General features: G+C 44.5%; 1 protein-coding gene across 1 annotated transcript; it reads right to left on the bottom strand.

The window, feature by feature from the left end:
• Window positions 1-1,912: 1,912 nt before the first annotated feature.
• On the bottom strand, window positions 1,913-18,251 carry LOC146202749 (uncharacterized). Its single transcript, XM_084588303.1, has 2 exons — window positions 17,756-18,251; window positions 1,913-3,848 (listed from the first exon to the last, which is right to left on the bottom strand). The coding sequence occupies exons 1-2, from the start codon at window positions 18,095-18,097 to the stop codon at window positions 3,345-3,347; spliced, it is 846 nt and encodes a 281-aa protein (XP_084444429.1). The 5' UTR covers window positions 18,098-18,251; the 3' UTR covers window positions 1,913-3,344.
• Window positions 18,252-18,599: the final 348 nt, after the last annotated feature.

Here is an 18,599-nt window from a genome sequence, read left to right as displayed (position 1 = left end):
ATTGATTTCTTCAAATAAATCACCTTTTGAGTTAGTGCAACATTTTCATTTGAGGTTTCGCTTGTCTACACGCGTGCCCACTGCCAAGGTACGTCATTTGCGTACGTAGGTTTGACCACTGGCTTATAATCGCAAATGTTTCATTACAACAATATTTCAAAACAGCGAATGATTTTTTGCGGTCCCACGGGATTCGTTATATCGAGATTTGACGTCTACAAGACATCTGGAGGCTGTTTAAGAAGGAAGAAGGGTTTCGATCAGGTACCGGAGATAGTCTGTGCAAAATGCTGCAGTGACACGCGCGCCGCAAAGCAACGAAAATACAAATCGATGCTCTCTCATGCTCTCCTTCGGGAAAACAGCTTCCCCGTTTCCTGCGCTGGCCCGTCAAGTTACAGCAATGACGTACTTCCAGCGAACGACGTCCATTTGTCCGTCTCGCTGTCTGAGAGTGAAGGATGGGTGTCTACCGCTCGCTGCGCGTTTTTCCCTCGCCACGGCCCGACTGCATCCAGGCGCGCGCTCCCTCGCCCGTTTTCTTTTTTTCGCGCAGGAGTGCCACGCCCCACCTCCCGCCAAACGCGGAGGAGGAAGGGGAATTTGTCTTGCGGAGGCTAGACGACCGGGTAGGAGAGTGAAAAACCTTTACGAGGAAACGAAAGTAGAGAAACACGACAGAATCGGGTGACTGTAACTGCGTTATTAGCTACTTTTTTCAAAAACATTTTGCGGCCTTGCGTTCTGGGGGCGAAGTCTCACAGTCACCAGGAAAGAAAATATTTTCGACCGGAGGGTGGACAGTGGGCCTTCAAGCAACTTGTCATCAAGACATTCTGTTTTAGAAGCAAAGAGGACATTCTGTCAGGACGTTATATAATTTGGGCTACATGGACTCATATGCAGCTGCAGCGCATTATTTATGCTTGGAGGGAAAACCTAAAGAATTGTTTCACGTTCAGAAATATGGCAACAGAAAAAAGCTCAATTCACATGGGTCCAATACATGCATGCATGGTAAATGCCTTACTGTCTCAAAATGCTATTTCGATTCCCATGGTATATGCATGACAGCAAAAAGTCCTTCCCACTGAGTGAGCACCAAGGTTTACAGCGGAGTTTACAGGGCATTGCACCGAGATAAACGAGCTGTCTATAGATAGCTTAACTGGCCCCTGAGCCAGCTGCTAAATATTTACAGGACGCCTCGAAAAGATGTACATCTCGCAGCTCAGCTAGTGCACGTGCTTTTTAGAGCTACAAGACGCCTTGCAATACTTCGATGTCTCAAATATAAATTTCAGATGTCTACATAAGGCTTGCACAACAGTCTACAACAGAAAACATGTATCACAATCAGATTTCCCAGCAATTAAATTCTGGTGGTCCACAAAAGTGCTTAAGAGTACACAAATGCCTCAGAGCCATGAAATTCTAGATTTAAAAAATAACTGGGCAAAACAGCACCCAATTTCTGCTGTCCAATTACAGAAGAGAAAATAAACCCTCAAAACCAGGGGACACAACTATACATGGCTATGTATTAGCGAATGCCTGCAAATACATGTGTTCCTCTGTGTTAGACGCTGAGATTTGATCTGTATTGTTCAGGTGAGATGGGCTACTACAGAATTCCACGTATTCTATCAAGGCTACTTCACAATCTCCCTTCCAAGCTTGCCTGTATAATATGGAAAACCTAAGCTTTTACCTACACAGTATACACTGATAAAAATGCAGTGCTATTTGTTGTTATCCGATGGACATAAATATGCAGACTGTGGGGTTACTTTTGAATACTGTGCAGTCAGATGTGTCACCTCACCCACATATCGCAGGTTTGGGTCAGAGCAAGCAGAGGGCACAGCTAGTGCATGCCTGCACTCTAGCTCTAAAGGAAGGAAGGCACAAGTTATGAACACGACTGTTTATTATACAGAAAGTTTAAGTATAGAACACTGCACTGATTCCGAGACATCATTACAACCTATAGCCCAGCTGCAGCACCTCAAAAGCGGGGATGGGCGGAGCACGTCTCGGCAACACAGGTTGCACGTCGATGGCTCATCACCTTTTGCCACCAGCACTGGCTGACGGTGACGAACCGTGCCAAATCAGGCCTTCATAACTCAAAAGCATCAGCGCCGTACTCCTTTTGGCCCTGGACTCGAACAAGCATACAAGGTGCATGCGTTCAAAACCCGCGGTGCCGGGGAACCCGAAGAGAAAAACATGCACCTGCTGCTGCCCGAGTCAATGGCCAGTCTCCTGTTCACTTTCCACGCGTGGCGTCAATTCTAAACAACAGCCTAATATGTCACTATGAGATGCCCGATGAGGACACAAGACCAACACAGGAAGAACAGAAGTGAGGGGTGAGTGACAACTGTTCTTGGAGGAGCTCCCTTTGGAGGTAGGTCAATGGCACGGCTGCCGTCCCCTCCCTCTCACAGTAATCCCACAGGCCTCCGACACATTTGTGTAGCTCAGGAAGCACAATTCTCTCCACAAATAGGAAAGTAAAAATATGATTGGTTTATGGGGTTAGGACATTTTAGGACATTAACGCTTTAGGACATTAATGTCCTAAAGTGACTCAGGCTATGAAAGACGCCATAGTGGAGGGCCACCTGGGGTTTTTTAATGTGCACACACATAGCACCGCACACAAGTGCCATACTTTTCACCTCCATCAAAAAGAGGCTGTCGTGGCCGGGATTCGGTCCCACATCCTTAGTCAAGTGCCCTGGCAACTGCACCACCGCGGCGAGTGAAAATGTAATGACATTAATGAACAAACATGCTCACAACAATAGAAGCAGCACGCATAGCCAGCATACATTTTGGTGATACTGCTCAGCACACCAGCAGCAGAATCAAGCAGCATTCCAAATAACTATGTTTTGAGGATGCACTGCTTGCTCTTCCCTATCAGTAGCACTTTTTATTCCTTAAAGGTAGAAAGGAAGCCAAGTAACAGCCAGTGGAGCACAAGTACACTTCACAGGTGCCACCTTTAATTTTTGTTCCTTAGATGAACTCTTGCAGACTATAAAAATAAAGAAGTTGCACCAAATGCAACAGTTGACTCTTTCTCACCATGCTCAAATACAAAAATATCACAAAGCTGTCATTGCACTCAAAGGTGCCGACTCTCAGGCAAGAATGGAGAATGCCACATATAGTACGACATGAAAGGCAGAAAGAGTGAACAAGGCCCTTTTTGCCATTTGACTAGTCTTGGTGTGTTAAGGCAGGGCACAGTTATGAGGAGGAAAGAGGAGATGGTAGCACACAGTCCCTTCCCCCAATGAGTGAAAGTCCATGATCATCAAGTGCAATCCTCATTTCTTTTTTTCCCTGGGCCTCTGATGCGTGCATTTTGCCTTGACTGACACTAGTTCACCTGCCCGAGGTCCAGCAATGAACATACCCGTGAGCGCATTGCCATACACGCATCCTGTGTCAAGACCTGTGCAGTGCTGCCATGTCTGAAGGTTACGCTTGGCATCATGGCCAAAGATCACATGCTGTGGCCCATTCCACACCTGACCCCAAGGCTCAGCACGTTCTTCATCCTTGCACGTTGCCTTGATGCCGTCTTTCTCCCAGTAGTCATCAATAATGACATTCCGCATAGTCACCATATCTGCCAGAGATGTGCTTAGCCCCTGGCCAGGGACAAGACCTGCATGCACAATGACGGTGTTGAGGCTTGGCAAAAGCAAGGTGTAGGGAAGCTGCTCAAGGTAGCGGACATGCCGTGCCGTCAGCCTGTTGATCCAAGTGTTCTCAGGAGACAGGGCATAAGTAAGGCTGCGTGAAGCATAATACTCCTTGAGCACCACCTGTGTTGAAGGCAAAAGGGAACAAGACAATGCATGTTGAGAAAGGGTTCTTGCTTTTAGCCACACAGCCCTGCATGTGCCTTCTATATTCTCACATTTATGGATATACTTAGTTCACAATCCTTTTTCCCAATCCACACGTTACTATCACTTTACTACGCCTTCGTCCACAGCCACTTAAACTGCGGCATTTCATCCTTGGGTAATGCCTATCATGTTCATCTTTGGCCATTAATAAAACTGCAAAAGCAAGCCATACGCATCATAACCTCCTCCCCTCGAATGTCACCGTCACACATTTTGTTCATGAATTTAAATGTTCTACCCCTCTCGGCTCTTTATCTTTATAATATCGGTATTCTATTCTTTAAGATTCTTCACCATCAGCTTCCATTTAGCATTTTTCCTCCCGACACGATCAAAAACAACAGCGTTACACGGCTTGCTCTACGTAATAATTTTCTCCTACCTAAGGTCAGTACTAACTACGGGAAACAAGGCCTTCAATTTTCGTCCAAAATATCATTTTGGAATTCTTTGACTTTTGACATTAGCGTTCGCACTTTTTTCTGCATTCTATTTTTGTATCTAAATCTGTCGGCATTGCAGTCTTTACTATACTATGTATTTCGTTATTTATTTTCAGTGTTGCTTCATAAATTTTCTTACAATAATATCATTTTTTATGTTGCCTATTGAAATCTATTACCATGGGAGGTCCCGCCTGCGGTCTTGTACCATGGGACCTCTCGCTGTATATTCTTGTACGTTGTTTTTTTATTTGGAAATAAACTTTCAACTTCAACTTCAACCTGTTAAGGACTAATGGCATGTTTCTGCACAAGTGTGAGAAACATGCATGTTAGGTAATGCTGAGCATCTCTGCGGCACAGCCGGAGGTTATAAATAGTGCCTATTTTTAAAGAAATGCCACTACCGTAAAATTAAACCTCAGGCAAAATTCTTATTTGCAGTTTTACCATGATCTATGGAAAAAAAAAAAGAGGCAGGACAATATTGTGTTCAATCTTAAAATGATCTAGAGTCGTCAATGAATGAAACAGTACACAGTGAGTGGCCTTTGCTCTAAGTGCCTCACTATGACTGAAAACTTACCACTTAATAAACATTTTGCATAGAAACTGCCTAACATCTAGGCCCCTCAAACCTTCCTCAACGGTTGCTTCATGGCTCGGAATATACTGAAAGTCACAAGTCACGCACACCCCAACTGTGCCTTCCACATCACTGCACAAAATAAAACCAGAAGTAAATGGAACATTGTCCGGTGATATAACTAAACTGACACATGACCTTGTGGAATTTATAAACATGCTTTACTCGTGCACAGATGTGTTAGTGGCAGAGCTGCACATGTCCACACTGCTTCTTTCATGTCTTGTTCAATGTGTACAATACCAATAAAAAGGCCAGGCCACCAAATCTTAAGCCTGTAACATTTATGACCTTCTTTGTGTTCTGTCAGCTACAATGGAAGAAATGTTTTTGGAGGACAAATATGGTTGTTCATTTTCGGAAGTGCTCTGCTACAGACTAAACCGAGTACTGAGTCGATCACACTTGTCTAGAGTGCTCGAGCGATGTGGTCCTGAACAAAGTAAACGAATATTTACACAGCGGCTTTGTCAGGGGCAATATGCTGATGTCTGTGCTGTTCGCATGCTTTTCAGCAGTGCTAGAGTGCAAGTATTATCAGTTAAACTCAGTAACAACCTTAAAATCTTCCTTTGCTTCCTCCGTGGAGCAGTGCTCAAGTGCTCTAAACAAGTGTGATAGATTCCATAAATTCGAAAAATAGTACACTATATTCGTGAGCTGAAGCAATCCACATTCTGCTTGTGAAAGATTCAGCACATTTGATCCACTTGAGTGTTGACCATGCAATTTTTTCACTTCACCTGTCAGATGTTCGACCCATAGTGATCAAGCCTGGAGCATTATTCAAGCATGCTAACAAGCTGAACCAAAGCCGTACTGAAATCCATGCTTCTAAAGGCCTGTTTGGACCCGATGAAAAATCTTCTGCAGTCCTGAATAGATGGCGAAGCTTCTGAAATGCACTAGTTGCAGTCATGGAAACGTGGAGCTCACTGACAGAACTTGCTGAAAGCTCGGATGATAGTATCAAAGCAGAAGCTACTGAGCGATATTTTTTGAAAAAGATATTCTTCAAACAAAGGCAGTCTAATGAGAGGTACACTCAAGCCACTTTTAGAGGTCCAGAAAATGCATGTAGGCCAAACACTTTTGATGCCAAGCTTCAACTGCCTCGTAAGCCCCAAGCTACAGTAGACTGTCAACGAGCTCTCCTCAGCGACTCCTCTATTCTCATCAGATGACCAAAGTATCTGAGCTTTAACTTTAGAATTTGACCCTCCAATGAGCAGTCAGGGTTTAGGGTCGACAATATCGACTGATTTGATCTTCTGGCAGTCCAAGGAACTCTCAAGAGTCTCCGCCAGCACCACAATTCAAACGCGTCAATTCTTTGGCGGTCAGCCTTCTTCACAGTCCAACTCTCGCATCCATACATCACAACTGGAAAGACCATAGCACAAGTTATACGGATCTTGGTTGGCAGACTAATGTCTCTGCTCTTTACTAGATGGTCAAGGCTAACCATGGCTCTCTTTCCCAGAAGCAGGCGTCTCCTAATTTCATGGCTGCAGTCTCCTTCCGGGGTAATCTTGGAGCCCAAGAAGAGAAAATCTGTCACAGCTTCCACTTTTTGTCCCTTGATGCTCCAGGCATTGATAGTGCAAGACGCCATGATCTTTGTCTTTTTAATGTTCAGTTTAAGCCCAAATGTCTCACTCTCTTCTTGTACGCGCATAAGAAGTCTCCTGAGTTCCACTTCACTTTCTGCCATTAAAGTGGTATCATCCGCATACCTAAGGTTGTTGATACATTTTCAAGCAATCTTCACTCCAGCTGAAGACTCGTCCAGACCGGCCTTCCTCATGATGCACTCTGCATATAGGTTAAATAGGCAGGGCGACAGTACGCAGCCTTGCCTCACTCCTTTCTCAATCGGAAACCAATCAGTAAGACCATGCCCAGTTCTGACTGTGGCCTCTTGCCCTTCATACAGGTTCTTGAGGAGACAGATGAGGTGAATTGGAACTCCCATCTCTTGGAGAGCTTGCCACAATCTGCTGTGATCTAAGCAGTCAAACGCTTTCGCATAATCAATAAAGCAGAAGTAGATGGGTTTCTCAAACTCTCTTGCTTTTTCCATGATCCAGCGAAGGTTGGCAATTTGGTTTCTAGTTACCCTGCCCTTGCGAAACCCAGCTTGCACGTCCGGAAGCTCCCGATCCACATACTGCTGCAGCCTACCTTGGAGGATTTTTAACATCACCTTGCTAGCATGCGAAATAAGCGCGATCGTGCGGTAGTTAGAACAATCTTTGGCACTGCCTTTCTTTGGAATGGGGATGTAAACTGACCTCCTCCAATCCTGTGGCCACTGCAGGGTTGTCCAAATCTTCTGACATAATGTATGCAGAATGTTAACAGCGTCGTGGTTGAGGTTTTGAAGCAACTTAGCTGGAATACCATCAATTCCGCTAGCTTTGTTCTTAGCAAGGCTGGCTAAGGCCCATTCAACTTCACTCTTCAGGATGCCCGGCTCAAGATCAGTAATCACAACCGTCTTATGTTGGGATTGCACATCCGGGTCCTTCTTGTAAAGTTCTTCTGTGTATTCCTGCCACCTCCTCTTTATCTCTGCGGCTTCAGTGAGGTCCTTGCCTCGTTTGTCCTTTATCACGCCCAGCTTAGCACGGAAGCTTCCTTTGATATCTTTGATTGTCTTATACAGAGCTCTTGTGTTCCTTAATTGGCTGTTATCCTCAACTGCTTGGCACTGTATGTTCAGGAAGGCATTCTTATCTCTCCTTGCTATTTTCTGAAAATCCGCATTGAGAACCTTGTATCTTTCTCTTTCCCCCATAACTTTTGCCATCCTCCTTTCTTCAGCTACTTGCAAAGCCTCTTCAGATAACCAGTTTGCTTTCTTGCATTTCTTTTGCTTTGGAACTACCTTAGTAGCAACTTCTTGTATTATATCACAAAGATCAGTCCACATCTCTTCAGGCTCTCTGTCTTCTATATCTAATTCTTGAAATCGATTCCTCACCTCCACAGCATATTCTGAAGGAATTTGATCCAGATCATACCTGAAAGGCCTTTTAGTTTTTTGCGTTTTCCTCAATCCAAGCTTAATTTTGGCGGCAACAAGAAGCTGATGATCGGTGCCACAATCGGCCCCAGGACTTGTTTTTACTGCTTGTATAGCGCTTCTCCATCTCTGCCGGCAAAGAATATAATCGATCTGATTCCTGTACAGACCGTCCGGTGAAGTCCATGTGTACAGGCGCCTCTTGGGCTGTTGAAAATGAGTATTCGCTATGGTCAGGTTGTTTTCTTGACAGAACTGTACTAGCCTCTGCCCAGCTTCATTTGGCTCACCAAGACCGAACTTGCCTGTAATTCCGAATATTTCTTCACTCCCGACCTTAGCATTCCAGTCTCCTATGAGAAAAACGACGTCTGATGATGGAGTGCGGTCTAAAAGGCATTGCAGGTCCGCATAAAATCTCTCAACGTCAGCTTCTTCAGCAGTAGTGGTTGGTGCATAGACTTGGATAATTGTTATGTTGAAAGGGTGACCTTGGATCCGAAGTGAAATCATTCGGTCGTTTTTGGGGTTGTACCCTAGCACTGATTTGCCCATTCTTCTGTTTACTATGAGAGCAACCCCATTCCTTCTCTTGAATTCGTGCCTACTATAAAAGACATAACGGTCGCCGGAGTTAAATTCTTGCATTCTGGTCCACTTGAGCTCGCTGATACCCAAGATATCAATGTTCAATCTGTCCATTTCTCGCTTGACGACATCCAGTTTACCTTGCATCATAAATCTTACATTCCATGTTGCTACGTGATATATCTCCTTGCAACATCGGACTTTCCGGTTGCTTCCCGACACATCCACAACTGAGCGTCCTTTTGGCTTTAGCCCAGCCGCTTCATTCGTCCTGGAGCTACTAGGAATCGCCCTTTGTTCATCCCCAGTAACATGTGGGACGCCTTCCAACCTGGGGGGCTCATCTTCCGGCGCCATATCATTAATGCTATTGTGACTGGCCATAGGGTTTTCTTGGCAGGAAATACTGGAGTGGGTTGCCATTACCTTCTCCAGTGAATCACATTTTGTCAGAACTCTCTGCCGTGACCTGTCTATCTTGGGTGGCCCTACACAGCAGAGCTCACGACTTCATCGAGTTTCGCAAGCCCCTCCGCCACGACAAGGCAGTGATCCATTAGTCTCCCCCAATTTAAAAATGTTTTTTTTTTTTTTTTTTCAATGTTTGCCACTTTTACAGAAAAAATTTTCCACTCATAAATAGCCCACACCTGTCTAAAAAAGATAAATTTTTTACATATACACAAACAACTGTAAACAAACCTTAACAGTGGTCGTAGCTTTGTAAGATGGGCAAGCAATATAGCAGTTATTTTCATTCCATCTTATTTTATTCAAGTAAGACTCCTCATCAACTGGAAGATTTTGACACCAAGGGAGTGCCTACCCTGAAGCCACTGACCAAGGGCAAAAAAGAAGACAATACAGAATCATTACACTATATGGGATACTTTTGCTGATTGAAGAACCTACAAGAACCCACTGCAGTCCCTTGCTAGATACTGTGAACTGACTTTGAGCAAACTTCAAAAACCATCAAATAAGTGTTGGTGGATTTAGAATTTACAGCCCGTAGTCAAAGCAGTTTCAGTTAGCCCACAAAATGGGAAGCTGCACTGTCCATGGCTTCCTCAGAGCAAGAGGAGAAAGAAAATTCAGACTATGCGTGCATGTAACCAGCCATGATGCCTGGTTGGTTACTCACTTGGAAAGAGGAATAAAGGCAAAAGAGAAAAGAGCTACAATATAAGTTTGGCTCACTGAATTCAGCAAATACACCTGAAGAGGTGTGGCTGCAGTGGTGCCCTGTCTGCTGCCCCATTGTGTAAGCCAGACTGTGACAAAGCACACATTTGCACGTTTTCTGGTTCACATAGTTACCAGTAAATGCATATTTCTCTCTCAGTATGTTAAATATGTTCATACTGAAAGAGAAATATCCATTATGTTCAATATGTACTTAGTGCGGTGCCCTTTACAAACATGGCCTTAGGGGTCCAATATCTTGGCTTTGTAGCTAACAGTGAGGGAAGTACAGAGTCAATCATAAGTGTAGGTAAAAAGGCCCAGGAAAAAACGTCCCCGAAAGAAAAGGTCCCGAAGGCAAAATTTTGTCCACAGAATATAACCTTTCAGAACTTACTTGGCAAAACAAATTAAGTTTATTGCATTCTGTGCTGACTTTGATAATAGATGTAGCCATTCTATAGGGGCTGGGTCCTCTGGATACCTGATTAGTAGCCTTGAGTAAACGTGAACAAGAGAAAACGCTACTGAAACACCCTCGCAGATTTTTCAGTGATGATGGTCAACTGTTCCGGTTGCCACGGTCTGCATTACCGGTGGTGACAGGAAAATTAGGATGGCCAACCTAAAGCACCAGTCTCAGCGTACAACGCCAAAGCCAGTGGTCAGCGTGCAAACAAGACAAATATGAGGCCGCTATCGGAGTACCAGATCGTTCCATGATAATGCAGTGCAGGTCAAGCCACGAAAGACCACACTCCTACTACAAGTCGACACTTCGATCAGTGACGTCGATGAAGCGTAGAATGATCCAGATACGCATTTGCCCTTGGTCAATTTTTCCCACTGCTATCATTTTTTTGTTGTTGTTGTGAATGCCCCGCATGAGCATACAACATTGTAACTCGCCATATAGAATCACAGTCTGTCTTTATAGTGCAATGAGGAGCTTCAGCGCATGGAACGAGAAAAAACGTCGAGAAACGAAAAATTCAAATCAGGCTCAAGCTAAAATCATAAAAGGAGATGCAAGGTCAAATAAGCAAACTGATGCAACATCGTTAGTGTCCTCTTGCTAATTCATCATGTAAATAGTTGCGGCCATTTTTCACACTATGTTAGGACTAACACCTTTTTCGAAGCAATTCATCCCTGAAAAGGCGGAGCCCAGGTCAGGCGAAAAACTGACGCTATGATACACTTGACTTATCCATTTAGAGTCATTCTTTCCTACTTAGGAAAAAGGGACATTTTTTCCGGAGACCATTTTCCGGGGACGTTATTACCGGAACTCAGTCAATCACACTTGTGTGCAATACTTGAGTGATGCCGCGCAAAAGAAGTGAAGTAAAATTTTAAGGAGGGTTTGGCTTCTAGTGATAATACCTGCACTGCAGAGACACAAGCATATCTCCCCTAACAAAGCAGCTGCATTAAGATTTCCCTTCATTTGCACTGCAGCAAAAAGCTCCAGCACTCTAGACAAGTATGATCAACTGTACCCTGAAAGGCAAGGGTAGAATCCTTAGATCCAATAGGCCGCCAGGCTTACTCCTAAGCTGATGTAACAGGTGTGCCTGCTTTCCATTACGCAACTATTACTGTAAACCTAATCGTCGCTCTCTCAAGAAGTAAATATGGACGATGCCGTGATTGACAACATGGTTCTGAAAACTGCACTTCAAAACATTTACTGGCGCTAGATCTCACTTTTCAATAAACTTTTCGAAGTGTCTAAAGATACGTCCGACGTACCCAATCGATTATCGTAAAGATATGGCGGATGTCGATATACAGGCTCATGGCTATATGCACGTCGAATGCGTATGTCTGCATTCCGCTTGCTATGCTATAATATCAGCTAGCCACGACTCTCGATGAGATGCTATGAAGAGTTCACCGATTCTAACATATATCACAGCCTTCACTCAGGATTGTGTATGGCAAGCATCGCTTGTCACGCACATAGCTGCAGGCGATGCGACCTCCTGCACCAGCTCCACCAGCTGGCACCGAGACACGCACATTCACGACCAGCTTTCGCTTCGCACTAAACTATCACCTCGATCTGCCCGTAATGTAAGCGAGCTATTCCTAGCATTTGTGCTGTCGTAAATCCTGCATCGACCTCCAAAGATCGAGCGCTGGCACAACATACAAAGCTCGCCGTGCAGAACATTCGGTCGTCCAAAGTATGTATATGCTGTATGTGAAATGCCATTATGCTCGTTCCTCACATGCAAACAGAAGAAATATGATGTTGCTAGTTAAATCCTTCCTTTAGATTCTGCCTCAGAACCGCGGAAAAAGACATGCCGAATCTACTAGAGGCCTATATACACTGCTACAGCGGCGAGCTGCACGTCGATTCGTCGAGGCGAAGACCCGCTGCACCGCAATGCATGAATGCACAACCGGAAAGCCGGAAGCGCGAATGATCCGAATTCTCTACGAACAGAAATGCTTTTGGCATTTAGGGGAAAACTAGACAAGTACTCAGCCTGCATCTTTTTCTCATTGTTGAATTTTGCGTACATGTAGTTTAAACCCTCGCATACTTGAGGTTAGCGTGAGCCAACTGAACGGCCGCAGCTTTGAAACGAGCGGGAGATATGCATGCGTCGCCGGACTTCGGTACACGGTAGAAAATATGCGCTGCACATTTCATTGCAGATGTTGACTCTTAGAATTTTGCAGAGAGTGCCATGCAAGCGATCGTTGCTACAACCACGCATCCGTGTTCCCACGGCTGGCCTACCCTGAGGCGCCTAAATGCTCTATTGTGGACGCATCAATGATCCAAGAGAGGACAGATTTTCATAATATTTACAACTCAGTGTTTCAGTTGCGGTCAGTAGTTTTAAGTTCGAACAGTTCGCCTTTCAAGTCCGCGGCCAGCGCTGGACCGGCGGAGCGATTTTCCACACTGCACTGCTGTCTTTCTAGAAAGCCTACGTAGGCGATGTTTGACATTCAGATGCTTTTTGCGGGCCCTGTAATGTAAAGCTACGCCTTTAGAAACGCACTAAATGTTCGAAAATGTCTTTTCTTTATCACTATAGGCTGTCCAACAAACAAAGCCGGCAGACGCTGATAAAACAGTTGAGTACTCCAGTCGAAACCAAACACCCGCGCGTCTTTAAAGATTTGCAGAAACGCCTTTACAGTTTTTAAATTTATGCTAGAATTTGGAAAAGGTCACTTTCCGATCGCTGGGGCATTAGACACGCATTACAGCTCTGTCACGTGAATAAGGACCACACCAGACTGAAAGCTTATTAGCGAATTGTGCTGATTTTTATGGTGCATAAGTGACTAATGCTGCCATTCACAAAGAATAAGGTTTAATGTATTTATTTTGTGTGTAATGACCCATTTTCTTTAGGATGTGGCTTGTATAGGAACATTGCTTCATCTTAGGGAACCAAAAATGCAGTGGGAGGGGGAATGGAGTCTCTCCTAGGGTCATGCTGGGATGGAAAGGGATGTTGCAAAATTGTACAAAATGCTTTCCTCTTATTTTCTCGAGTCTGGCACACATGTAAGTAAGATTTGGTTTATTGTTAGTTCATATCCACACTCCTTGCATATTGGTTTGTCCTCTTTCATAAGTATAAAGCTGTGTGTCAGGTGTGGGTGTGTCTTTTGTGAAGATAACCTAAAATGTCCTCCATGTTGTTTTTGATGACTGAATGATTTCTATTCCTCGATGACAGGTTTGACAAAGTTCAGTTTGTTATTTATTTCAATGTTTCAAAAACCCTGCCATTCTACTCTCAATTTTCTTTGTACAAGCTTCTTGGTATCTTCATGCAGCATATTCACCCTTTGTAATTTAGCGTTGTGGTAAGGTAACTTGGTTATTTCTTTTCATTACCTTTCAAGACAGCTGTCCCGCTTTCATAAAGTGTAGGGCTTCTGACAACAGGAGCTCCTTGGAAGTCATAGAAATAAACGAGACCCACAGTCATGAGCTATCTATTGTATGCATATATATGTCCATCGCTCAGTGGAATGGTGTCAGCACATGTTAGAACAGGTCTTGTGGTAACAACAGCCATTGTCTGAGGTGGTCCTTTAATGGGCATTGAAGTGCCATGTAACTGCAGGTACTGACAGAACTCTTGATTATGCTATGTGATGATGCCGCCCTTGCATGCATATAGGCATACATTCCAGAACCTGCAGTGCACCATTTGACCATTTGCCACCAATGTTTGTGCGAAAATGTCTTTTTCATGCATGTTAACCACCATGATTAACAGATGGACCCCGTGCACAAGCCAAAGGTACCACGGGCCAACTGTCACGAGGCCACACGACATGGCAGGAGCTGTTAACTCGAGCTTACTTAGTTATATTTTGAAATATGTTCCGGGAAGTTTCAACTTCGAGTAAGAAAGGTTACTCCTAGGCCATGGAGGCACGTTTGTAGTTTGGTTAACGCGAGGCTTACAGAGGTCTACGCCAGGTTGTCTATTACATAACAGGGCAGCCTACGACCATATGCTAATGAGTATGTGTGAGATAACAGAGGCATGTAGCAAAGGGCATGCAAATGAATGAGAATCCACAGTGGGATCTGCAAACAAGAGCCACTAATGCTGGTGCATCATACCCTTACAGGTGAAGATTAGGTGCCTCCCTAATTTTTTGTCTCCTCAAGGCTTGTCATTTTCTTCATTCTTCCAGGTGAGGAAGATGTGAAAATGATAGCATCGAGAATGCCCAAGACCATCCTTAACAAGAATGCTGATCTGAAGAGCGTAAAAAAATATTTCACAAAAGATGGGTGATTAGTAATGCTGGCAACAGTTGAAGTTATGTGGAAAGGCATAAAATTGAAATGCAACGAATGCAGAGATATGTTGCAAGACGACCAGTCTGCGGTGTGCGACATCTGTCTGTTTGTTACATTAAGCGATTGGCCAAAGCAGATAGGGCTTGTTTTTTTTTTTGTGTGAGAAATGCAGTGTAGTAGCATAGATGCAACCTTGCCCATTAACAACTGGAGTGCAGTGAGTGCATTTTTGCAAGATGCTCATAGTTTCCATGTAAACATTACGAGAAATTTCTTCCTAGAGAATGTTTACTGACATGTGAATATAATGCGCAATAGAACTAGATTTCTTTTTTTTTTTGCTACTTATTTTTTCTAGTATACATTAGTTCTGTGTAGGAAACCACAAACTAGAAGGAAATGTAATGGCATGCATTTTATTACTTGACCTCGTTGTGCTGGCTCGGTAGTTAAAAGTGCTTGGCTGCTGAACCCATGGATGCAGATTTGATTCCAGCCACAGCAGAGGCATTTCAATAGAGGAAAAACAATAGGATGTCATGCACTGTGCGGTGTCAATGCATGTAAAAGAACCCCACTTGGTCGAAATTATACCGGAGCCCTCAACTGTTGCGTCCCTCATAGATGTTTTAGGATGCTAAACCAGATATTATATATCACATCGTACTCTGATTAAAATGCCATTCATGGTCAGTTCATCATACCATTTTTTCTGCATGGGACAGCAGCTGTTGCACAATTTTATTTTAGCCTTCATGAAGAATATCACACTAGCTCCACATGGCTTTCTGTCGACCCTTGATATGCATCACAATCACACACCTGATTATGTATTTATCTAAGGGCACCTGTGAGTGCATGGAGGGGACCATTACTTTCCATTTGTCAGAACTGAAATGCATGATCCACATCATTCCTGTAATTCAACTGCCTGCTACTTGAACTGCCTAGCATTGATGCAAGTTTCAAAGAACTCCCATGCCAAGAAATGTATTTATCTAAGGGCACCTGTGAGTGCATGGAGGGGACCATTACTTTCCATTTGTCAGAACTGAAATGCATGATCCACATCATTCCTGTAATTCAACTGCCTGCTACTTGAACTGCCTAGCATTGATGCAAGTTTCAAAGAACTCCCATGCCAAGAACTGTTTGGTTTCATCTTCAACAACTGGTTGAGAACTACAATTAGCCAAATGTTGCACAACATAGCTGAAAGGTTACAAAATCTAAAAAGCAACACATCCTACTAGTGGCATGTAAGGTTTCACATCCTAAAGCAACATAAGTAGCTATGAAGAATAATGTAGTGGAGAGCTGTAGATTAATTTGACTGCCTGGGCTTTGTACTTTGCGTTGACATCTCGCAGGAAACAAATGCGTTTGCATTTAACCTCCCCTAAAGTGCAGCTGCCATCCCTGCGATTAAATATCACAACCTTGGGGCAAGTAGCTGAACACGTTGCTGAGATGTCGCAGTGTGTACATATGTGCTATGGGTGGGTTGCAGAAACCTAGAAGTCAGGTTCTCTGCAGAGCAAAAACCCCTTCACTATGGCGGCCAAACCTGTTTCGGGGGCAGAAATTGAAGAACAGAAGCCTGAACCATTTCACCTGTGGTAATGCGTATCTAGGCAGTGTGGGCTGGATACTTATTTTTCTGTCTAGCCAACATGCAAAAACTGTATCATGTGCATTCCTAACTTTGTGCAAGGCCAGGTTAAAGTATTGACATTTAATTTTTTTTTTTTTTCGAAGCTTCAAAACGCAAAAATGTAAACTATAGGCATGTACGTTGTAGAAACAGCACATTTTCCGAGTTTTGAGCTCTGTAGTGCAGTCTGATAACAAATTGTCGATGACTTACTGTCGTCCGACTGTTGCACAGCGTGTGTGAATCTCTTTACGCGACGTTTTTGGACTTACCACTGCACCTAATAAACACTGGCATGCACTTGGAGCATCGGCGATCATAAATGGACACGCTGATGTCCGTCCGGACATCGGCGCACCCATCACATCATCACGGCACTCTCGGAATCTCACATAGCACTTTCGTAAGACGTAGTATGGACATTACAGCATCTCACGGAAAGCACAAACCAGCGCCTACACCTCCATTCGTACAGCAAATAAGAATGAAGCGACGCTTGGGCTAGAGACACATTGGCGGTACCCAGCTTTTTCAGTGCCGCTTGTATGTTTGTAGAACTTGCAGCACCGCAAAGCACGTTTAAACCTTAATACGAGCAGAAAGCGAAGTGTTAAGTGACGCATCTCATCACAGATGGAAATGAGGAAACTTTGGAGAATCAAAACTACATATCTACCGTTGTAGACGATAATTCACACGACGAGGACCAAATGAGTGGGCGTGCGGGCCGCGGGCTGGCCGTCAACATCGCGATTACATGTGCTTGCGCTCTGGTCATGCCTGCCACCCTGCTGCTATCCAACTCACGTAAATCTATCAACATGCCATCACGTAGTTTATCACCCATTCTAGACAGTATACTTGCCACTGTAATATTCTTCGTAATTTCCCAGTTCACGTATGCTTGGACCCACCGTGCTTGGACCTCGCACACATGGAAGAAGTTTTTCCTTCCTCCATGCTCACACCCCTTGTATCAACTTCGATTTGGCAACATTTGGCTATCGCTAAGTTATTGCTACAACCATTACAACGCTACAACTACACATCCGGCTTTTCTTCCTTCATGATCCCAAGTCCAAAAGACCCATCCATTTAACTTGCGTATCCCAGAGAAAAATGCATCGGGTCCGTCGGACGTAAACCTGAACCCCACCGATCGGGTCCGTCCGCCGTACCTCTGAAAAATATTTCCCGGATCCGTCCGACGTATCCCGAAGAAAACGCACCGGATCCGTCGGGCGTACCTAAGACCATTGATCGGGTCCGTCCGACGTACCTTTAGCTACAGCATGTCCTTTTTCACGTTACAATTAACTAACAACAAAGTTATTTTCCAGTAAGAATAATCGAGCCACTAATGGAGACATGCTGCACACCGTGTTACAACGCTACAACGCACGCTGATAATGGAATGCTTCGAACGGCAGCGCGACTAAACACTGGCGACAAGGCACACTTTGCCAATAACGCACCTCATCGTGGTTGCCTCGGACGGCGTGGCACGAGGCACGGTCGGAAATAAGGTAGTCGAGAACCTCTTCGCTCTTGGGTCCTTTGTTAACGAGATCACCAACGAACAACTTCAGCGTGTGCTTCTCCTTGACTTTTGCAACAGCCAGCAGATCCATCAGCTCTTCGTAGCAACCATGCACGTCGCCGATGACGAAGACTTGCTTGAAAGACTCAATGTACTCGGGTGTAAGAGTCTTGTGGATTAGTGGAGGCATGGGTAAACCTAAAGGGTGCTTAGGGCTAGCTGCATCGTGGAAGTAGGTCCGCACAGTGTACAAAAGCACAGATGCCATTGCTCCCATTTTAGTACTGTTTCTTGATGGCTTACGAAGTCTTGTCAATCACTGGCGAAAGCCGCTACACAGGAACAGAGCTTGAGGATTGAGCTCCCAAGCTGCTAGCCACGATTCCCAGCCTCCAAATTTTCACAATGATGATGGCGATGGCGACGAGGCCAGAACTGTGTTCAGTTCGCGTTCCGAAACTGAACGCGAACTGAACTCAGTTTTGTACTAGGTCCGTTCGATTCATCTGCACTCTCTGCACCAGTTCCGTAAAGTTCTGCGGCGGTGCCGCAAGCGTGCAGCGTCAGTTCCAGCAGTTCATGTGCAGCATCGGCACCGGCTACTTCCAAACGAATGGTAGAGTGCAGGTCGGGCCGTCTGCTAGCCTTGGCGTCGCCAACAATCTGCGATCGGCTGTGTGCAACTCGCGTCAGCCGACTCCAACATCCCGGTTAACTTGATGAATTTTCAAATGGCTTCGGAACGCGAACTGAAGTCAGTTTTGTAATACTAGATAGTA

This window comes from Amblyomma maculatum, chromosome 1, assembly GCF_055883805.1.
Source record: "Amblyomma maculatum isolate TAMU_Amacu chromosome 1, ASM5588380v1, whole genome shotgun sequence".
NCBI classification, from domain to species: domain Eukaryota; kingdom Metazoa; phylum Arthropoda; class Arachnida; order Ixodida; family Ixodidae; genus Amblyomma; species Amblyomma maculatum.
This window is presented reverse-complemented; position numbering and strand designations above follow the sequence as displayed.

Coding starts and splice junctions, on each gene's coding strand:
- LOC146202749 (XM_084588303.1), bottom strand. CDS start 18,097: ATGGGAGCAATGGCATCTGTGCTTTTGTACACTGTGCGGACCTACTTC. Junction 3,849..17,755: donor TCCGAGGCAACCACGATGAG/GTGCGTTATTGG, acceptor CCTTCAACACAG/GTGGTGCTCAAGGAGTATTA.